Here is a 23,763-nt window from a genome sequence, read left to right on the forward strand (position 1 = left end):
TCCCTTCTCTCTGGAACCTAATCTTGCCTAAACGTCCATTCGTTCAATCCATAAATATTTGTTGTTCTACCACCTTGTTTAATGACATAGCACTAGGTGTTGTGGGGAATACAAATCAGTAACACTCAGATTCTAGCCCTCTGAGAGTTTTACAGTCTAGTTAGGGAGACAAGAACAACATGCCTCAAAAGTTAATTCCATGCAATAAAATAATAGCTCATATTTCTGGTTCACTTTAAGTTTGGAAAAGTACTTTCCTCTTAGCTCTGTGAGAACATAGGGCAATCATTATTATTTCCATTATACGGACCAGGAAACAGACTTGGTTAAGTGATTTGCCCAATCACCCAATAGTAAATAGCTTAGCTGGAGTTTGGGCATAAGCCTCCTCATTTCAAGGATATCTTTTTCCCTACATCATGTTACCTCCATTTGGAAAGGTTTGAAAGTTATGTATCTAGACTGTCATGTTAAGCATGCCTCCCTGCCCCAACATCCCCCCACTCCCACCAACAATCTGTACCCTATACTTTGGTGTACCCATTATTTTGATTTCTGATAGATACTTCTTCACTGGCACAGATCATATAAAGAAGAAACATTTATAACACTTAACTATGTGCCAGATACAGTGCTAAGAATTTTGCAATTCTTATCTAATTGAATCCTCACAACAACCCTTGGGTCTATTGTTATCTCCATTTTACAGATGAGGAAACTTAGGTAAACAGAGGCTAAATTACTTGCCTAGGGTCCAGCTAGTCAGTGTCCGAAGCCAGATTTAAACTTTGGTCTTCCTAACTCCATGCCCTGTGCTCTGTCCACAGCACCATGTAGCTGCCCTTGAGAGGCCACCTCCATGAGTTGTTGTGGTCAAAAATATTCATCAGAGGAAGGTCAGCCCTCTGGTAGTAAGCTTCTCCTAACTTGGCTAGGCTAGCTGCCAAACAGTAGACATATTATCATCCATTATAAGCCCATCCTTGAAGTCTTTTAATTTGTAAGAACTTGTTGGGGAGCTGGTAGTTAGCTGACATAGTCTTTGAGAACCTAGGACCATCTCCATATCATGAAGAGACATAATGGTACAAGAGAAGTTCAGGGAAGGTATTAAATCAGACATCTTCATTGTCATCTCCTATCACCTTTCTTTCCTATGCAAACCTTTTAGGAAGAAGGAAGAGACTGATCCTGGGACCTATATGCTTAAAATAGATGTGATCATCGTATGGCTTGGACCATGAAGCACCCAAACATGGGCAGGCCCATTTGTAGACGGAAATATGTATGTTGATGGCTTCCTTCAAGATGGAAAATATAAAAAAGATGCTGGCTGTATTTAGGTGGTCAGTACACTCATGTACTCACATACATTTAGAGCCAAGTAGGTAAAGATCCAAGTCAGTTACATTCCAGAAGATTCATGATCTTATTAGCTCGGGCCCTCCTGAATCTCTATAGATCAAAATCCCATTATACCTTTTCATCCTGACTATATGTTGTCTGCATTCTCCCAAATTTTCTCCCTGGAGGATATATCCCATGATCAAATATGGGTCACATTCTTGTTAATAATGATAGAACCAAGGATTTAGAACAAGAAGGAACCTTAGGAACTAAATGTACTACTCTAAGTCAAAAGTATTAAGGCATCATTTGGGGTTGCCAGCTGTTGCTTTTCATTCTCATTATGAGTATCCTGCTCTTATTGAAAAATTTTTATTTTATTTAGTCAATTTAGAACATTATTCCTTGGTTACAAGAATCATATTCTATCCCTCCCTGCCGTATTCCCACCCTTCCCGTAACCCATGCACAATTCCACTGGGTATTACATGTGTCCTTGATCAGAACCTATTTCCATGTTGTTGGTGTTTGCATTAGGATGTTCATTTAGAGTCTACATCCCCAATCATATTCCCCTCAACCCATGTGATCAAGCAGTTGTTTTTCTTCTGTGTTTCTGCTCCCACAGTTTTTCCTCTGAATGTGGATAGTGTTCTTTCTTGTAGATTCCTCCAGGTTGTTCAGGATAACTGCATTGCAATGAATGGAGAAGTCTATTACATTTGATTGTACCACAGTGTGTCAGTCTCTGTGTACAATGTTCTCCTGGTTCTGCTCCTTTTACTCTGCATCAATTCCTGGAGGTTGTTCCAGTTCACATGGAATTCCTCCAGTTCATTATTCCTTTGAGCACAATGGTATTCCATCACCAACATATACCACAATTTGTTCAGCCATTCCCCAATTGAAGGGCATCCTCTCATTTTCCAATTTTTGCCACCACAAAAAAGTGTAGCTATGAATATTCCTGTACATATATTTTTCCTTATTATCTCTTTGGGGCACAAACCCAGCAGTGCTATGGCAGTATCCCACTCTTTTGTGATTATTTATGTCCTCAACAATATCTTCTATTCTTTTTTGTGCAGACTGTCAATTGGAAACTTCTAGAAACTCACCATGCACTTTCCATCCATCATCCTTTGAGTTATCTGGAGTTTTATCTGAATTTGAAATTGTTGTCATTTTTTATTTATAGACATAAGATAGCATCCAAGATCACAGAATCTCAGGGTTGGACGGGATGTCAGAGGACATCTAATCCACCAATCCCTGCACAAGAATCTCCTCTCTAACATTCCTGACAGATGGTCATCCAAATTTAGTTCAAAGACATTTAGTGAACTATATTGCTGTTGTTGTTTAGTATTTTCAGCCATGTCCAACACTTGGACATGAAAAGCATGAGCACTAACTGAATCTCATGCTGGGAAAAGGTCTAGAGACCTCCTTTATAATGGGAAATGCTTTGGTTTGGGAGCTAAAGACATGATTGCAAGTTCTAAGTGAATCATTGACTCTTCGTGACCATAGTCAGGCCACTTAGCTTGTGACTTAGTGCTGACCATTTCTGTGAGCCCACATAGACAGTGACCATTTCTGGCTGTATTGCTCCAGTGTTACATTATAGACATGTTTCCTTTTTGTCCAAATAAGTCAATTGAATCCAGCAGGGGAGACCCAACGAACACTCAAAATGGGTGAGGGGAACAAGCTAGGTTGCTCATTAGATTGAGAGTTAGGCTTGGAAAAGGGAAGTCCTGGGTTCAAATATGACCTTGTACATTTCCTAGCTGTGAAACCCTGGACAAGTCACTTAACCCTCTTTGCCCAGCCCTTATTGCTTTTCTGCCTTAGAACCTTCTAAGACAGAAGGTAAGGGTTCTTTTTAAATAATAATAATAAAGAGTGAGGGAAATGAAAATTTCTTAAGGCATTGACTGCTTTTGAGATAATGCCCTTCCTCATCTCCCCTTGGGCTCAAATAACTAAAAATCCATATTCTGCTGCTACAGAATGATAAGAAAACTAGAAACTCTTATCCATCAGATTCCTTATTACCTGCTCTACAAGCAGCGCTCACTGCCACAGGGGCTGGAATTGCCCTTAAGTACATGGGTGGCCATTGAACTTCATGCACCAGAGTTTCCACTGTTCAGCCCCTGAATTCTGGCCATGAGGCTGCTAATACTAAGGGTCTCTTCTAGGTGCATTAATCTATTAATTTCTTCTTTTTCTTTTAAACCCTTACCTTCCATCCTAGAATCAACACCATGTATTATTCTAAGGCAGCAGAACAGTAAGGACTAGGTAATGGGATTAAGTCACTTGCCCAGGCTTACAGGGCGAGGAAGCATCTCAGGCTAGATTTAAACCTAGGGCTCCAGTCTCTAGGTCTGGCTCCCTATCCACTGAGCCACCTAGCTTCTCCTTCTATTAATTTCTTTTAAGTAAGAAAGGGTATGGTTTCTGCATCTTATTCTGGAAACCTTTGGCCCAGTGAAGACAAAGCTTTAGCATCTGTGGGTCCCACAAACTGATACTCAGTAGAACCCAAGGGAATGGGGAAAGACCAAGAAGTTCAAAGAAGATTCTGACCTCATGGCACCTCGTCATCTCTGCCAAATCTTTTGATGTTCTCTGAACCTAAAACCATAGGCAGTTCACTGCATGGCCAGGGAGAGGGGCAGGGGTAGGGGGTGGGGAAGAAGAAGAGAAGAGAAGAGTCATTCATGAAGCATCTACTCTGTGCCAGGTGCTTTAATAGATACTATCACATTTGATCATCATAATAAGCCTTTTACTGAAACACATCCAGCACAGAGATACATATTGAATGAATGAATGAACGAATGAACGAATGAATGGAACATTTATAATAAAGTGGATACTATATATGCAAGGCGCTAGGGTAAATGAGGGGAATACAAATGGAATAGGAGCTCACATTTTAACATCTTGTATCCTCATCCTTACAGACACTCAAAGCTGAGGTGGGGAGACCTCTAGCCAAAAGGATGACAAACTAACTGCTGATTGTGTCATCTGCATATTTGATATGTGTATTGTTTATGCCTGATTTGATCCTTACAACAGTCCCTGGGAAGTCAACCATATAGATAAAAATATTTCCCAATTTTACACATTAGAAAACTGAGTCTCAGCTGAAAGTGGCAATACCTGGTTTCAAGCTCAAGTTTTCTGGTCTTGTGCCATTTCCATGATGCCACACAAGAAGAAACTGAGGTTCCAAGAGTTGGTTTGCCCAAGATCCTGCAGCTAGTAAACACCAGGGTTAGGAGTTGAATTGGGATTTCCATTCTTAAAGTCTGTCCCTCTTTCCACTGTGTTTTCATGGAATCTGAACCAGAAGCTGCTGTGTCAGACTGGGAATGTTGTTCTTGTGTCTGTTTGTAGATGTGTTTGTGTATGTGCAGCTAGAGCCTATGTCCACATACATGTGGAGAGATATGTATGCTCCAAGGACATCTTTCTGTATATACGAATGCTGTATGTATGTCTCTCCTCCCACCTTGAAGTGCTTTCATAACTGCAAGAAGGTTTTCCCTGATGGGAGATGAGTAGGATATAATTACCAACATTTGTATAGTGCCTACTATGTGTTCATTGTACTAAGCTCTTTAAAATTATTATTTTAAGAGAAGCGAGGTGGCTCAGCAGATAGAGAGCCAGACCTGGAGTTGAAAGGATACTTGTTCAAATCTGGGCTCAAATCCTTCCTAGGTCTATGCCCCTAGGCAAGTCATTTAACCCCAGTTGTCAAGTCCTTATCTCTCTTCTGCCTTGGAACCAATACTTGTATCAATTCTAAGACAGAGTTAAGGGTTTTTTTAAAAAAGTAAAATTATTATTTTACAGTCTCCTTGAAAGAAAGGAAGGAAACAAGCTCTTATTAAGTACCTACTATGTGCCAGGCACTATACTAAGCACTTTACAACTATTATTTCATTTGATCCTCTTAACAACCCTGGGAGGTCCTAATATGATCTAAATGTTATAGATGAGAAACTGAGGTAGTCAGAGGTTAAGTGACTTGCTCAGGGTCACACAGCTAGATTTGAATCCAAATCTTCCCAATTCCAGGTCCAATTCTCTATCCACTGTACCACCTAAAACAATTTTCATCTTGGTAGGGAAAAAAACAAACCTCTAACCCCTTGCTGCTCTGGTCTCTAATCTCATTGGTGGTAACTTGGTTTGTTCCTTCTTCCTCTTTGCTGTGATAGACTTGCCCAATCCCTTACCTTTGATTCTAGAATTCAATGCCCAAGACTTCAGCATTTTACTCCTTTCTCTAGGAGAAGGACTTGGGTTGGGCATAGCAGGAGGGGCTGCAGGGTGAAGCAGGGGTTTGGGGGGGGGGGGGAAAGCTCTTAAAATGTTTATTCTGAAAGAGCCAGGACATGGCAGGGCAGAGCAGAAGTGGTTGGAAAGGGAAACCCACCTGGCACCTTGAGTCCCTGGTGCGGTTGGAAAATCCTGTTGTGCCAGGCTGAGATGGTATCTGGAGGGATGTGAAGCCTAGGCAGAGGCAGGAAGAATAAAAGAAGGACTAGGGTTGTGGCTCCCTCACTCTTGCTCTGCTGGCTTTCTGGATTGGCCAGTCTCCCTCCAGCCCAATGAGGCACTCATCGAGGCAAAAGCTTTTGCTTTTTCAGTCATAGAAAGGCCAATGGAATAAGAAGCTGGAGATTCTAGTCTAAGCTCTCCTTCATTAGCCCCTTTTCTCATGTAGGCCTTCTTTGTAAAATGAGGAGAGGACTACCGTCCTTTCCAAACCTATACTCTGCGTCTTGGGGTGAGCATGTGCATCATTGCCAATGTAAGTTTCCTACCCACTCCAATAATGCCAGATCCTAGCAATTCCTGCAAATAACGATCCTCCTCTTTGTCCATTCAACAGCTACTTAAAATTGACAATTAATATGTGCAAAGCACACATGGATGTCTGTTCACAAAACATGCTTTGGAAGTCAAAATTATCTTTTAGAATCACTCAGGATAAAATCTGGCAATATTCAATTCATTAAAGCAAAAATGGTGGATTCCAAGATTTGATTATCTATAGGGAGAGCCTTTGTGGTATAGTAGAATGATCAATGGCTTTGGGGTCCTATGACCTCAGATCCCATCTCTGACACTTTGTGGTCTTAGGTAAATCACTTACCACCTCAAGGGTCTCAGTTTCCTGCTTTAGAAAATGAAGAAGTAGAATAAGATGTTCTCTAAAGTCCTTTCTAGTTCTAAATCTATATTTGCTTAAATTCTCCACGTATGCTTTTTAAACAGAATCGGGGGTGTGCTGGAACTATCTCCTCGAGCCATGTTGGTGAACCTATAGTACATGTGCCAGAAGGGGCTACTCCCTTCCCCATCTCCACACATGCCTGAGGACATTTATCTCATCACTTGCCCTTCTGCCCAGTGCTCTTTCCACTGCACCTTCCTTCCTCCCCTGTCTGGGGTAAGAAGGAGGCTCACATGAGGCATAAGAGTTGCAGTTTGGGTGCTCACACTCTAAAAGGTTCGCCATCACTGTCTTAGAGCCTTGTTAGAGTCAATTGTTTTCGGTATAAGTATTTACAACTCAGAAAATGGCAAATGCTGCAAATTAGGGCTTTCTTTGTTATTTTGTTGATTTTTTAAACTTAGAGAAATGATGGAGGAGATATAAATAATGCAGATTGAGTGTTAAACTATGTCCTGCTGTACTTTTTTTTCCCTCTTAAATATTTACCAGCACACCCCTGAAGAGAGCCTTCATGACCTTAAAGTATTGGCAGTGTCTGTGAGTAGAAAGTAGTACTCTCGTTGACATTAAGAATAGAGGGTAAAGAGAAAGCCATTTGCTACCCTTTGACCTTTGCTTTGGGAAGTGAGCTGGGGAGTCAGGTACTGCACTTTTTCAGCAATAAAAACCTACATTCTGGCTGGGAACTTTACTTTTCCAGTTTCCAAGAGTCTAGTTCCAAGCAGGTTAGCAAAGCTAGAAATGTGGTCAGCAGCTGATTTGCCCACACATGGGCTTTCTTAGAAAGGTCAGTCAGAATCCGTTGAGATGGAGCAGCTCTTGGGGACTTAGCTCCAGATGGAGGAGATTAGCCTCCAAAGCCAGGCCAGGACAGATCCCCTTTTCTGGATGAGACAGAGACCAATACTCCCCATACCAGTTGCCTATATTTGAATTAGTCACAGGTCCCTTTCCCCACCATCAATTCTTACTGTCACTGACTCATAACTGCCCCAAATTCTAAGAACTAGCCATTTCCACCCCCCAGATGGAGGGCTGGAGAGAAAGAAATAGGATGGAGAGGGCACAAAATGGGGGCCCCTGGCAGGCCCTACTTGGAGTCCTCCTGTATAAAGCATGCAATATAGGTCCCTAGAATTCTACAAGCTAAAATGAATTCATAAATAGAATCCAGCTGCTAAAGCTCTTCAGAAACCATTTAGCCCAACTTTCTCATCTTCACTGAGACCCAGAGAAAAGAAATGACTTGCCCAGAGTCACATGGTAAATAAAAAGTCTCTTGATTCAAAGTCTGGGGCTCTTGTCACTGCTGTTCCCTGCCTCCCTGCAATCCCCTCAAAGGATAGGAATGCAATATGCTGGGCTCCCCCCAGGTCCTCCATTGTTTCCTATCTCCACCCACCTGACCCCAATGATTTGTTTTACTCTATTAACCACAGTTGTGTGTGCCTGGGAGGATCCTTTGGGGATGAACACGCATACACACTGAGAGGCGTCCATACTTCCTCTGTTAGGATTTTAGTATTTCTTGCTCCCTCTGATATCAGAAAATGAAGTGAGGGAAAGGAGGGCTATCTCTCCCCCTCGCCCATTGATCCTATACGTTCCCCCTCCCCTTCATGCCTCAGCTTTTAGCTGCCCAGTATGCACAGGTGACCAGAATGGACAATGGCTTTGATGCTTGTTACTTGGGTTCTTCCACTTCTTAACAGAGTCCTATTCCAGTGAATTGCTAGGAGCCTAGGATTATTCTGCTGGAAGAGTTCTTAATGTGGGGCCCAAGAAGTTAGAAATATCTTGTGGCTACTTCAATATCATTAGTTTCCTTTGTAATACTAAGTATTATACTTAAATGCAATTAAAAACATTCTTCTCAAAAGGGGTTCATAGGCTGCGCCAGATGGCCATGTGTCCATGACACGGTAAAGGTTAAGGACTCCTACCTTAAAGATTACACCATCTAACTTCCTTCATTTTATAAATAAAGAAAATGAGGCCCAAGGAGGGGGCAGCTAGGTGGCTCAGTGGATTGAGAGCCAGGTCTAGAGATGGGAGGTACTGGGTTCAAACACTTGAACCTCAGATACTTCCTAATTGTGTGACCCTGGGTAAGTCACTTATCCCCAATTGCCTACCCCTTACCATTCTCCTGCCTTGGAACCAATACATAGTATTGATTCTAAGCAGAAGGTAAGGATTTTTTTAAAAAGGAAGGAGAGACAGAGACAGAGACAGAGAGAGACACAGACACAGAGATAAAGAGACAAAGAGAGAGGGAGAAATGAGGTCCAGAAAAGTTTGTGGTTTAATGGAGTAATGGATGAGACATTACAACCTGTGTGATCATCTTTCCTGGCCTGTTTCCCTATTTGTAAAATATGGGGTTTTTACTCCATGATCTGTGAGGTTCCTTTTAGCTCTAATTCCAGGATCTCTAATGTTAAGAGATTAGTCCAGGGTTTCCTCCAGGACTGGTCTATCCCAGTCTTTCCCTTAAAAAGCCTTTCCTTGGGAGTCTCAGGATCCCAACCTTTCCCTCATCTGACCTATCTCTCCCCAGGCCACAGGAAAGGGGAACTGCCCTGGGTATGGGATGGACACCAAGAGGCTCATTAAAGATCTTTAATGAGCAATTAGCCAGGAATGGCTGAACCCCTTGGCTGGGCCCCTGACTGTGCTGCTCCTGAACCAGGCCCCCTTCCACTTGAAGCTCTTGAGGGTCTGCCTGAAAAGGAGGTAGTGGAAAGGATAAAGAGAGAAAAGCATTATGATGGGAGATGGAGTGCCATCTAAATAGGGGTACCCTCAACTGAGAAAAAAGTAAACCCAAGAAATCTGGGAAAGACTTGGCTTTGAGCAGGAGCTGCCCTCAAAGCCTACTATCCATCAGCTCACCCCTTGGAGACTGACTTTCATCCTCAAGTGAAGTTGGGCTTGCAGTGGGGGAGATGGGGTAAGGTACAAACATGTAGATAAAACTCCCACTTTCTTTGAATGGGGGACCCAAACTGTGGTGCAGGATAGTTTTGGAGGGAACAGTGTTGGGAGATCCCAGAACAACCAACCCTTCCCATCCCATTCCAGGGGGCCAGAGTCCAGAGGAAGCCCAGTCCCCACTCCCTACCTTGCTTTCTTCCTTCATGTTGGGAGGTTCTCAGGGAAGTCTTGCTAAAGAGGATGTGATCAGAGACCAGCTTCCTTTGCCCTCTGTGATCTGAGGGAGGGAACTTCTCTTGGATTTTTCTGTTGATCCCTCCACCAAGTATACTAGAAAATTGTGAAGGGAGGTATGTCTGGCAGTTTGTCTGTCCAGTTTTTCTGCCAATAACAGAAATTCTCTTCCCATTTGTTTTCTACCCATCTCAGGCTCTTAAGCAACAACAAGCTTACTGCGCTTCGGAATGGCTCTTTCTCTGGACTTCCCATGCTGGAGAAACTGTAAGTGTCTGACAAAAACTCAACTGTATCTCCTGCCAAGGTTCCATATGGAAACAGGAACCAGTGGCACTGATGTGGATGGTAGAGAAGGGGTTGCTGGGTTCTATGAAATATTAGGAGATGGCAGTAAAAATCTGACTACTGACTTCCCTGGCTTCCTTTAAGTCCCAACTAAATTCTTATCTTCTGTAGGAAGCCTTCCCCAGCCCCTCCTGATTCCAGTGCTTTTATGCAGCTTGCTTTCTATATATTTGTTTGCATGTTGTTTCTCCCTTAGATTGTAAGCTCCTTGAGAATACGGACTGACTGCCTTTTGCTTCTTTTTTGTACTCCAGTGCTTAGCACAAAGAACTCATTTAATAAATATTGATCCATTGATTGATTGATTCTTAGTTGCTGGTGATAAGCTGGCATGAGTCAGCCAAGTGTACCTTCTTTATATTCTTAGGAGTCCAGAGTCAATTCCCACTTGGGATCCTTGACTCAGTGATCCAATAATGCAGTGTCTACAGCTGCAACTAGGATATTGTCATTTACGGGAAAAAATGGTATGTGGATGGTGAGAGACTGATGACAGTACAGAGGACAAGCTGACCTCAGACGCAGTTATGGCAGGAGAAAAGACAACCCAGCTCTTACCCCGACAGGGGTTAGTAAGGCTCACCTGAGAGGGTGCCACAGTGCTGTCACTCACAGTGCCATCTATAAAGTGTCCAGGGTTGACAGGAATGCCATATTACAGGAAGAAAGCCTGATTTTCCTTCCCATTTAGGTACCCTGAGGCAAAGTCCCATTTACCCCATACTAGTTACAACTCTGGCAACCTCTGTTAATATTCTCCATCCTGTCCATTATCATCGTGTGGTGCTGACCCTAGGTTCCTCAGGGTATTCCAGGAATCCACAAGCTTCAACAGGTATTGGCCAAGCCATGAAGATTTTGTGTATGAGCCCAGTACAGTTTCTTTTCTGAGAACCAGCTAATTACAGAGAGGTTTGTCCCCATAAGATTGGCTGCCTAGAAAGAAATCAATCAAACAGCAAACAATTATTAAGAACCTACATATCTGGTACCATGACAAAGATATAAACATGAAGAATGAAACAATCTTTATTTTCTGAGGGCTTACATCCTATTTGGGGAGACAAAAAGTACACGTGTAAATAAATGCAATCGATATAACGATAATGCAGGTATCCCTTCCACACCATGGGGGTTCAGGTGCAGTGCTCCCATAATCTGGAAAATCCACATAAAATGTTTTGACCCTCCCTTCATACTAGGAAAAAAGTCTGAATTTTTCTTTCTCTTTTGTGAGGCATTTTATAGTACCTTAGTGTAAAATATGGGGTAAGTATTTGGTCAGAGGCAATATGTAGGTCAATGATAAGATATCTCTGCATTTCTAGACTGCATGTTGTCTGCTGGTTTTTGTGTTCCTTTCATAAACTTAACATTTTTACTTATTTTAGTTTAAAAAAAAAAGAAATGGTGCATAGTTATATTATTAAAAGATAAAATATGTTGCTATTACACAATACTAATATATATATATATATATATATTGCATTTCTGAGTTTCTTTTCTCTCTCTCTCTCTCTCTTTTTTTATTAAAACCCTTACCTTCCTACTTGGACTCAATACTCTGTATTGGCTCCAAGGCAGAAGAGCAATAAGGGATAGGCAATGGGGGTCAATTGACTTACCCAGGATCACACAGCTGGGAAGTGTCAGAGGCCAGATTTGAACCTAGGACCTCCTGTCTCTAGGTCTGGTTCTCAATCCACTAAGCTACCCAGCTGCCCTTGCATTTTTGAGTTTCCAAACTTTTTCTGTGTCATCTGCTAGCCTGCAGCTTTCACAAAACTCCCCAAATATTCCCATTTAATTTCTTATGCTGACCAACAATATATCAAAATTATGATGTGCCAAGGATGCCTGTAAGTACACGGTAGTTAAAGACAAAGGAGCAGCTAGTTAGCACAGTGGAGCGAATGCCACGCTTGAAGTCAGGAAGACCTGAGTTCAATATGGCCTCAGACACTTTTTGACTGTGTGACACTGGGCAAGTAATTTAATCCCATTTGCTTCAGTTTCCTCATCTGTCAAATAAGCTGAAGAAGGAAATGGCAATCATTCTAGTACCCCTGCCAAGAAAACTCCAAATGGGGTCACAGAGAGTTGGACATGACTAAAAGTTGACTGAATAGGGGGCAGCTGGGTGGCTCAGTGGATTGACAGCCAGGCCTAGAGACAGGAGGTCCTGGGTTCAAATTTGACCTCAGACACTTCCTAGCTGGCTGATCCTGGACAAATCACTTAACCCTTAGAACCAATGTACAGTATTGATTCTAAGATGGAAGATGGAAGGTGAGGGTTTAAATAATTATAATAAAATTTTTAGAAAGAAAGTTGACTGAATATAAATAATTAAAGACAATATAGGGAAGGAAAACACTAGCAATTGGGGGACTTAAAGACTTCCTGTAAAAAGTGATGCTTCAGTCTTGAAGGAAGAGAAGGGTTCTAAAGATATTTTTTACTCAGTATAATTCAAGAAAACTTCCTATCAAGACCTAGAAGTGAGGTGGGTGCAGTTTTCATGGGTAAATGGAGAATGATTCCACAAGGATGAAAATCATAAGCCTTTAAAAGTATTAAAGATATCCCCAAGTCAGATAGTCTAAAGGGTAGGGGAAGGGAAGATAGGAAAAGATTTATCTCTGGAAATTTGTTAGGGAAAAGCAAAGAGAACAAAAGCCCAAGACTTCTCCTGGTGCTTTAATTTACAATCTGGCTGCAGCCTACCTTCTCAGTCTTATATCCAATTCCTCCCCTCTAAGAATTTTCTGTTCCAACCAACCTGGACTTCCAGCTGTTCCCTGACCTCAACATTCCATCTCTTGCCTTTGTACATTTGCACAAGCTGTCCTGACCCCCTGACCTCGTTCCCCATACTTGGAATTCAAACTCCTTTTTCATCCTCACCTCTCAGAATCCTCATGTTCCTTCAAGGTTCATCTTAGGTACTCCCTCCCCCCCATCAATCCTCCCCCTCCACTGGTGCTCTCTTCTGTCTCCAATAACACTTGTGTACATTATCTGATCTCTCTTCTTGTCCTCTTCATTCCCTATGCCACATTTTATTTTTCCATGGACATGGTTCACCCTGGTAAAAGGCAATAGAGTCCTTGAAAGCAGAAACATCTTTATCTTTATGCCTGCATCACTTCAGCAATGCTGGAAACACAATAGGCACTATCAATAAGTAAATACTTGTTGGAATCAATTAATGCTTATATAAAAGCATCTTTAATATTATAAAAAGAGCATTGGACTTGACTTCAAGAAACCTGATCATGCAACATGGATCTTTCACCTCCCTGGGCCTCAGTTTCCCCAAATATAAGAGAATAAAATAAATTCAAGAGGCATTTACTGAGATGTAAAAACCAACTTTAAGGTCTTTATTAGTGTAGCTTCCAATTCAAATGCCGTTAACTGTTCATTTACTGAAATAAACCTGAGCACGTAACAATCCCTTTCAGCTGTGGTTAAATAGGGAGAGACAGGAAAAGGCTAGAAAACAGTCTGAAATCAGATTGGGTACCATGAGCAAAGGCTATACTTGCAGAGCAGAAGACAGAGTATGCAAATATCTGTGCATTGGAGAGCCGGGGCTTTTAAGTGTGTACTATGGAGGAGGGCAGAAACAATGAGCGTGTTTTGCATCTCTAATAAGAATATGTGTAGATATGGTGTCTCTGCATGTATTGGTACATGGACTACGATAAGCCTAAATAATTTGATGGAGAAAATGAGAAGACACAAAAGTAGAAATTTAAAAACTCTCTCCGCCTGCCAAGAGCTGACCAAGTGGCTCTACTCTCTGTACGCAAGCAGTTAGGAATCTAGGTCGCTGCTTCCTAACTTCAGAAGAGCCTTGGTGCCAGAAGGACCTGGGCTCTCCTTCCCAGATTGTTTACTGCTTACATTCGTGAGTTATTGGCCCTGGGAGAGACTTTAGAGATGATTCTAGGCTCATCTCCCTATTTTACAGGGGAGAAAATGAAGGCTCAAAGGTTAAATTCACTTGGTCCAGGGCTCAAAGCTGATAGGGGGAGGGGAGAGGAGAGGAGGAGGAGGAGGCAAAGCCTAGATTTAATCCAGGTCTCCTAACACCAAGACTAACAATACTCTCACTATAGTACTATATGCTGCTCCTCGCCGATTTCTTTGTCCATCAGCCTACCACAGATCAAATTTTGGTCCGTCCTTTTATTCTGCCAGCCTCTGCCCTAAGTAGAATTCAGGAGCTGAAGGGAGGGAACTGGTTGGCAGGAAATATGCTGAGTTCATAGTTAAGCCACCTCTGTAGTTGATGAGTCCTGGTCTGTGCAGGGAAGGGTGGATAACTATATCTATAGATGAGTGTGGGGGAGAAGGTGTGTGTAAAGACAGGAATCTCCGGAAGTCTAAGCTCTGTCTGAGAGAAGGGGGTCCTACCCCATGGTCTTAGGGAATGCCTCTTTTACTGAGTTTCCTTGGCTTAGGCTTGATTTGGGATGAGAACCACAAAGCCTGGAAAAATAAGAAAAGGGGAGGAGCGCCTAGTTGATTCCTGGCCAGGAAGTCTCATCTGGGGAGCCCTGGGTCAGAGCTCAAATATTCAAGAGGAGGAGTGATTGAGACCCAGCCTCCGGCACCCACCACCCAGAAGGGCTCAGCCTGGCTCCGTGCAAAGAGTGACTGCTCCCTCCGCCCTCCCTCTCTCCTCTCCAGGAATGTGTGTCCCATTTACATCCACCTACCCAGTCTGGTCTCCCCCAGTCTAGTCTTAGGCAGTTTTCAAATGCAATTCTAATTGCAGCTAGCCTGAAAATTCTTTTTTCTCTCTTCCTTTACATCCACCCACACACTACCCCTAATGGGGATTCCCTACGCCTGAAGTGTACGGGAGAAGGTTAGAGAATTTGTAGCTGGAAGGGACCTTGGAGAACATCTAGTCCAACCCTTTCATTTTACTGAGAATTAAACTGAGGTCCAGAGACGGGAAATAACGTCTGACGTCCCACCAGGAGTTAATAGCAGAACTGGGAGCAGATCTCAGACCTTGGGTCTCTTAAATCCATGCTCCCAGGAATTGGTGATTTATAGTTCGCCGAAGTTAGGAAGACCTGGGTTCAAATCCAGCCTCCGACACTGACTACCTGTATAACCTTGAGCATTCCAGGCTTCGGTGTTCTCGTCTGCAAATTGGCCGAATTGGACAAAATGGCCCCTAAGACCCCTCCAGCTCTGCCTCTATAAGTATGGAATAGGGCAGCCCCCAGAAACCTTTCCCGGTCCTCCGAGGGTCCCAAGGATGCCAGCTGGGAGAAGCACCCTCTTACAGCCGAAGCAAGGAAAGGGAGATAACATTTAGGCTAATGCCGTTGCAGGCATGCCCCAGTACACCGCTAGATGCACGCACACAGACACGTGTGCCCGGGCTAGAGGAAAGGGCTCGCGGAAGGTAGCTCGGTGGGCCCCATAATGATTTGTAGCTGCCTAATGAGATTAATGAGCCCTGAGGGCTGGTATGCGGCTGGTGCTGGGGCACTCATTAGAAACAGAATCGGCACTGAAGGAAGTAGGAGAGAGTGTGCAGCGCCTCCCAGTCCAGGTGGTTTCTATTAGCCTGTGGGTGGGGGCAGGGATATGAGGACGGGTCTTGTGCATTCCCAACCCCCTCCCTCCTCCATCCCACTATTAACTGGGGAGGAATTGGGGGTAGAAGCTGCCACCAAACCTCTGGGGAAGCAGCTCCGGGGGGCCGAACTTCTTTTGCCCCCAGAGGGAAAACTAAAGGCATGGATTGAGAAAAGGCAGGATTGTCCCCCGGACTATGTGGACGGAAAGCCTGAACGGGAGAGGAGCCGGGACACTTGGCTTTGCCAGCTGCCACCCAGAGATTCCCTCCCCTTCTCGATCTGTTTGCAGACATGCAGGACGTGGGTGCCTAGGGTGGTGTTCTCTCCAAGTTGTCAGCCGGGCTCCACGCTCTAATTAACCCTGGAAGTCCTGTAGGGCCCCAGGGGAAGCTGTTCTGTGGCCTCAGACCCTGTAATTTGGTTTCCAAACTCCCAGGCAGGGAGGTCTGTGGGGGCTAGAGGGAGCCAGCTCGGGCCGCTCCCCCCAGCCCCCTTCCCGAGCGTCTGGGCTGCGGGGTGACGGCTAGAATGTCAGAGAGAAGGTTCCTTGGGACACCCTCCTGCCTGTGGCGCAGGGCGGGCTCCCTTTGTAAAGGTGCGTGGTGTGTGGTGTCACTGTTAATAAGTGAGGGTGTCTGGACCTCCTAAGACTCCCTAAGAGTTGATTGGCACATTCCACCTTCTCTAGGTTAAAGAGGAGGCCACATGTGTGTGTGTGTGTGTGAGTAAAGGGGGAGGGAATAAGGAATAGAGGGAAGGGAAGCCTTTCTTTAAAAAAAAAAATGGTAGGGCTGGGGAGAGGGAATGCACAGAGCTGAGGACTGGGAATCCAGAGCCTTGGGTTCTGGGCTCAGCCCAGTCACTAAATAGTTGTATAACTTTTGGGTAAGTCACTTTCACTACTTGCACCTCAGTTTCCTCATCTGTAAAATGAGGGGGTTGGTCTAGACCAGGGGTTCTTAATTATTTTTTGTGTCATGGACTCCTTAATGGATGTTTATGGACTTCTCCGAATAATGTTTTTAGATGCATGAAATAAAAGACCTAGAATTACAAAGGAAGCAAAGATGTTCTTTTCCTCCCATCCAAGGTCACAGACATCCTGAATTCTGTGCCTGGGCCTCTGGCTCACAAGCCCTAGATTAGACGATCTCTCAGGTCCCTGACTGCTCCAGCATTCCAGGAGTCCCTGAGAGGGGTTTCCTCCGCCCCTTAGAGAAGGAATAAATAGTAAGCTCGTCCTTTACCCAAACTAGGCCATGTGGGATCCAGATTATCTGGGTGCTGGCAGAGGCTCTGACTGGGACCTGCAGACCCAGTGCATTTCCAGTTCCTCTTCCTCCAGCTCCTGGTCAAGAGTTGGAGGAGGGCTGTCCCCTCTGCCACTGTCCTGAATATAAGGCTTCTCAGCCCAGGCCCCTGGGCTCCAAGAGGCCCCCAAATGTCTAAAGGCTGCATGCAGGAAACCGAAGGCAGGAAGAGGCACTGGGGACCGAGGAGAGGGGCAGACCGGGCAGGCGTAACTCGGCTCCCATCTGCAAAGCATCAGTTGGGCAGGCGGGGTGGGGGCTGGGGGAGGAAATGGGAATAAACACTGGCGAGCAGAGAGGGAAGGGGTGGGGGGCGAGGGGGAAGGGGCTGCGGCCTCAGCCCCAGCCCCTTGGCAGCCCATGAAGGGAAGTGACACAATGAGGAATGTGTTTCCCTCTGCCAGTTCCCCTTCCCCCCCCCCCCACCCCTTACAGAAGGGTGGGAGGCCAGGCCCTTCCAAAGTCTGAGACTGCACCACTGGTCCAGGGGGCAAATGCCTGGGCCCCAGGGAATGTTGGAGTGGAGGGGGGAGGAACATAGGCCAGCTGCCTCTGTGCAGGACTGGAGAGTTATGTGCCCAGGATGTGTGTGCTCTGATGAATCTGTGTTTGAGATCTGGTCCAGCACGTGTATTCGGGCATCCCCAGGTCTTCCCCTTCTCCTGAGAGCTTCCTCCCCTTTGGGGGCAGTGGAGACTGGTGCTGGCTCCTTCCCGCCCCCCCACCCAATCTGCTTGGGTTTTGGGGTTAGCAGTGAGGTTAGAGGGAAAGGTCTGGGTCCCAGAGGAGGAGAGAAGTGGGGGACCGGAGTGGAGGTCCTTTCTGTGAGTGCCCTGCCGATGGGAAGGGCTGGGCTGGTATTTTATTGCTCTCTCCAGCTATTTCTGTTCAGTAGCCATGCAACTCTGCAAAACAGGCCTCTGATGGGAACAGGGCCTCCCCCATACTGACCCCAGCTTCCTCCCCACCCCTCCCCCAGAAGGGAGAGTGGACTTCATTAACTCCTGCCTGGATCTGAGGATTCCCTGGGCACTTTGAAAGGGCAGTGCCCAGAACCTGCTGGAAGTAGAAGAGTGGGTCCTGAACACAGAAAGTTCCACCAGCCCCTTTTATCACAAAATGATCTTTGTCTCCCTCTCAAACTCACCATGTCCAAAACTGAACTCACTATCTTTCTTCCAGATTTTTTCCAGATTTCCCTGTTTCTATCTACCCTTTCAGTATCCCATAACATTGGCATGCATTTTCCTTAACTCTTCAGTCTCCCTGACCCCATATAGTCAACAACTGCCAAACTCTGTCATTTCTGTCTCCACAACATTTCTCTCATCTGATTCAATCTCTCTCCTCACATAGTTAAAACCTTAGTCCCTCATCACCTCTCTAGGTGAATTGGAATAATAATCTTCTAATTGGTCTCCCTGCTTCCTCTCTCACCACTCCAGTGGATCCTTCTCTCTATCTCATTGTTTTCTTTTTTTAAACCTTTACCTCCTTAGAATCAATATAATTAAGTATAAGTTCCAAATTTGAAGAGTGGTAAGAGCTAGGCAACTGAGGTTAAGTGACTTGCCCAGGGTCCCACAGCTAGGGGGTATCTGGGGTCATATCTGAACCCAGAACCTCATCTCTTGACCTGGCTCTCTATTCACTGAGCCATCTAGCTGCTCTGTCTCATTGTCTTGTGCAATCTCATGTTCACATCTCATCAGTACCCTCTGCCCCTCCAGATCAGACCCTCCAACTGAAGGGTAGAGCAATGAGCTCCAAAACCTGTCTGAGAGGTCACAACACAGTTGTCTCCCCACTTCCCACTAGCTGTACTGCTCTAGGACTTCTTTGCACTTTCCTCTCATGTCCCTGAGTTGTTCCTTGAAAACAGGGACTGTTTTTCTTTTTCTTTGTATCCCCAGTACTTAGCACAGTGCCTGGCACAAAATAGGAGCTTAATAAATGTTTACTGACTGATATTGATACCAGAATGGTTTTCAGAATTTTCCTAGCTAAGTGACTCTGGGCAAGTCACTTAACTCCCATTGCCTAGCCCTTCCTTTTCTGTCTTAGTCATTACTAAGAAAGAAGGATTTTTTAAAAGGATCATGAGGTCTAGATTCAAGTTCAAATTTTGCCAGCTGGGGGACTTAACTTGGGCAGGTCACTTAATTTCTTGAGGTTCAATTTCCTTACTTGTAAAGATAGGAGGATAGAACTTCCTGCCTCAGAGTTTTGTTGTGGGTGAAGCATTTACATGAATATAAATTATATTCACAAGATTACAACATTTCCAAACTGGAGAGGTCATCTAGTCCAAACAGCATCTGAACAAGAAATCCTTTCTACAATATGTCAATCGACAAACATTTATTAAGTGCCTATTGTTTGCCAGATACTATGCCAAGTACTAGAGATACAAGGGAAATGAATGAAACAATCTCTACTCACAAGGCACTTGCATTCTGAGAAGACAACTACACATAGAAATTTGTTGTGGTTTAGTCATTTCAGACCTGTCTGACTCTTCAGTCACCCCATTTGGGGTTTTCTTGGCAAAGATACTGGAGTGGTTTGCCATTTCCTTCTCCAACTCCTCTGCCAGATGAGGAAACTGAGGCCAACAGAGTTAAGTGACCTGCCCAGGACCCTAGAGCTAGTATGTATCCAAAATCATATTTGACCTAAGATCCATCTGATTTCATGGCCAGTGCTCTATTTACTTTGACACCTAGCTGCCCTATATATACAAATATACACAGAATAAATATAAAGTGAACAAGTATAAAAATATATAAGTTGAATACAAGGTATCTTGGGTGGGAAGACACTCGTATTTTCAGGGATCAAAAAAGGCTTCGTGTAGAATGTGGTGTTTTGAGTCATATATTGAAGAAACAGAGGGATCCTATGAGGTAGCATTGAGGAGACAGTAAATTCCAGGATGGGGGAAAAGACTTGTGGATGACATGAACATTCTCCTAGACTTTAAATTTTATGAAATGAAGAGCTGCAATGCTGCGCAAGTCACTTAACCTCTCTAAGAAGAGTCTTAGTTTTTTCATTTCCACAATAGGAGAAATAATACTTATATTACCTGTTTTGCAAGGCTGTTTTCAGAAAGCACTTTATAAATGAATATTTATGAGCTATCTTTATTCTTCTCAGTGCCTAGCACTGTGCCCTCTGCCTCTAGTAAGTGCTCAATAAATGTTTATCAAATGAATGGGAGAAGGGAGGGCATAGGAAGCCAAAGGGCACAGTGATGAAGAAAATAGAAATAAGCCCAATGAGTGGTACAGAGGGAGTGGGAACACTTGTCTCCAAAGAGGATATGAATAGTGCCCACATGTGGCAACGCTAGCAACCAGTGCTAGTGCAGAGAGAAGAGGAGCTGAGTGAGCTCAGGGCAGCTGGTACTTCTTACCCCCATCCTTCTCCCTTTCCTTCCTCCACAACATGCTGGTAGAGGAAGGAGAAGGGATAGGAAGGGAAAGTGGAGAAGTAAAAAATGAACAGTCACAACGGCCATCCTTCCAGACAGGAAAGCAGCAACATACTGTACCGCAGTCTCCTCTGGAAGGGGAGGAGTTTTTTAGCACTGTAGACTCCAGGCAGGTTCTTGCAGGTGTGGGAGCTGTCCCTTCAGCACTAGGCCCTTCCTTCAGTGCTAGTGACTGCCTCCTGGAAAAAGGAAGAGATTTATTCATAGTGAAATTGTTTGAGGTTCTGGATGGTCACCAGAGAGCTAGGATCTGGATACCCCAAAGTACCATTCTTTTTCCTTCCACAACTCATCTTCAGCCCTTCTAGAGCCCAAGAACTATAAGAGTCACGGAGTCTTCTGTCCCTAGAGCCTCACATAAGCTCAGAAAACAGGATGTGCTTCAACAGATGCCAGATCCAGTTTTCTGCCTTGGTCTGTGACTTTCCTGAGCAAATTCCTTGGACTGAGTAGAACCTGTGTGGAGATTGCAAAATAATTTGTTCCTTTTCCTCTCACCTGATATTTTATATTTATGGCTGCTGGGGATTATGGAAGAAGAAGAATGATGAAAAATCCTTGGCTATGGTCAGGAGCAAATTAGAAAGATCAATCTTTGTGACCCTATGCAAATCTCTGTGTCTTCTCATCTGTAAAAATGAAGGGATTAGACTAATCTCTAAGGTCCCTTTCAACTCTGACAATTGTCTATATTCCTGCTTAGGTTAGAGCTCAGAATCCTTCTAATTGAGAATCTGAAACAGTATCATGGAAACAACACTGGAATTAGTCAGGCAATAAAGATTTGTGAAGCACCTATTGTGTGCCAGGCACTCTGCTAACCTCTGGAGATACAAAGAAAGGTGGTCTCTGCTCTGAAGGAACTCACAATCTAATGTAGAGTCTAAAGTCACAGTCTAAAATGAGAGGACCTAGGTTTGAATACAGGTTCTTCCACAAACAACTAGCTCTAACATCATAAACCAATCACCTACCTTTTCAGTTTTATTACATCTTATACTTCCTCCCCTACCTCCACCCTCCACCTCATGTACTCTTTAATCCAATGACATGGACCTCCTTACTGTTCTTGAAACAAGATACTCCATTTCCAACTCTGGACATATTCACCAGCTTTCCCCATAGCTAGTTTTCTTGGGATAGTCTAGGCTCTCAGGGATAGGCTGAGTACCTGCACTCTTTCAGGGTTCCCAGAGTGGTCTGATCCAGAGCAAAATCTGACTGCCACATCTCCATCCCCCAACCTCCCCTCCCCATCCCCCAGCTCTGCAAGTTTCTGATCAGGGTTTAGATCTATCAAGAATAAAATACTACTGGACTCCACCTCTTTACTTAGTTGGAAAGTTCTGTTGGTCTGAATGGTAGGGCTGTAGTCTTGCTTTTGGTCTGAGATTCCTGTATATTGGAAGTGAGACTCTGCTGTGAAGTTGGGATCTGAGCCACACAGATTTTGTTGCTACTGCTACTATATTTTGAACTTCCTTCTTTCTCCCATTGCTGCCCAGGGCTTCCCTTCCTAAGAGCACCAGTCCCCTGAGAAGGTCTCCTCACTCTAACTTAAATACATAATCAGAAAGTGGGGAGTAGAGAACAAAACTGCCAATTTTGATCTGTTCCTGTCCAGTACCCCAGCCTGGAGCCATACCTAGTGACACTTGAATATGGGTCTGGGATCTCCTCTTGCCCTGGAAGATGCCCTGACCTCAGACCTTCATGTCCAAAGACCTCCTGGCCTGACTCCCTATGCTATGTGAGGCTGGACAAATGACTCACTATGATTTTTTTCTAGATTTTGTCCTCAGGATTCTATCTGATACATTTTTAAATTTTATTTGGGGGAGTTGGTAGAAGGGAGCTTAAAAATTGATTCCTAATGCTTCAACATCTTGGTTCTACTTCCCTGTCTCCCATACCTGGAATGCTGTCTATTCTCATCTTTGCCTATAGACTTCCCTGGTTTCCTTAAAGTTCCAGCTAAGATCTCACCTTCTATAAGAAGCTTTTCTTGGTCTCTTAATTCTAGTTCTTTCTCTTTGTTGATTATTTATAATTTATCCTGTATATAGTTGTTTATTCTTACTAGTTTGCAAGTTTTCTCCCCTCTTAGACTATGAATTCCTTGAGAGCATGAACTGCCTTTTTACCTTGGACTATATCCCTAACACTTAGTACCTAATAAATGTTTATTGACTGACTAAGCTTACCTCTTTTTCTCATCTGTAAAATGAAGTGATTTTAAATGGTCCCAAAAGTCTCTTCTGTGACCCCACTAATTAGCTTTGTGACCAAGAGCCAGGTACCTATTGGTTCCTCTTTTTCCTCATCTGTCAAAGGGAGATAATAAATTTTAAGACATCTTAGTGCCTGAGGCTCTAAATGTATGCCTCCCATCAGTGAAGAATTCCATTGTTGACTAACAACCCACTATGTGACAAACCACTTCTTTCCCTGACCCTATCTACCTCTTTGGCTTCTCCTCCCCAAAATTGTTATGTTCTATGGCTCCTAATTGTCCAGAGATCAAAGGGATGGGAAGAGTTGGGAGAAAGAGGCCTAGAGAATTCATGAGGGGGCCTGACATTTTTAGGGGAAAAGGGATAATATATTGCCTTGGGGAGGCTTGTCAGTTCTTATGAGGGATAGGGCTATAATGCCTCTTCTCTCCACCTGCTTCTTCCAGAGACCTGAAGAACAATCTCATCAGTACAGTGCATCCTGGTGCCTTCCTCGGCCTGGGGGAGTTGAAGCGCTTGTAAGTACCAGTGACTTATCTCCCCTTCCCTGACCTCCTCATCCCAGATATTCAATACCCTGACTATCACAAAGTACATAAAAAGATGTCTCAAATTCAGATCTGGCACCAGTCATAATCTTCAATCCTTTTCTACTTAGCCTGGTCATGGAGCACTAGCACCTCTGGCATGGGGGCTTGCTGAGCCCTTTTCAGGACTAATCATCCATCTTTGGTGTCCACCTGTCACCCAACTCTCATCTAAGAAACTCTAAGAAACTGTAGCATAAGCTGCAGCCACACCTCAGTAAAACCATCTGGGCAGATGGCTAAACTAAGTTGAGAGTAATCAACAGATCTCAAACCATCTGTGAGTTAGGGAATGTCTACCCTAAGCAGGTAAAGACTTTCCCCTGTGGAATGGGTGGATGGGAACAATTTATTCCAAAGGCCATGAAAGCAACTCACTTAAACAG

The 23,763-nt window shown here is 44.1% G+C and overlaps 1 protein-coding gene across 2 annotated transcripts in view; it reads left to right on the forward strand.

Annotated features, from left to right (window-relative positions):
* Positions 1–23,763, forward strand: part of ADGRA2 (adhesion G protein-coupled receptor A2) — a 62,879-nt gene that overhangs the window by 16,961 nt on the left and 22,155 nt on the right. For both annotated transcript variants that reach the window (XM_007476341.3, XM_001381811.5), the window contains exons 2-3: positions 9,986–10,057; positions 23,237–23,308. In XM_007476341.3, the coding sequence (XP_007476403.2) occupies positions 9,986–10,057; positions 23,237–23,308 (144 nt within the window). The remainder of the gene's footprint in view (positions 1–9,985; positions 10,058–23,236; positions 23,309–23,763) is intronic.

This window comes from Monodelphis domestica, chromosome 1 (assembly GCF_027887165.1).
Source record: "Monodelphis domestica isolate mMonDom1 chromosome 1, mMonDom1.pri, whole genome shotgun sequence".
Lineage (NCBI taxonomy): Eukaryota > Metazoa > Chordata > Mammalia > Didelphimorphia > Didelphidae > Monodelphis > Monodelphis domestica.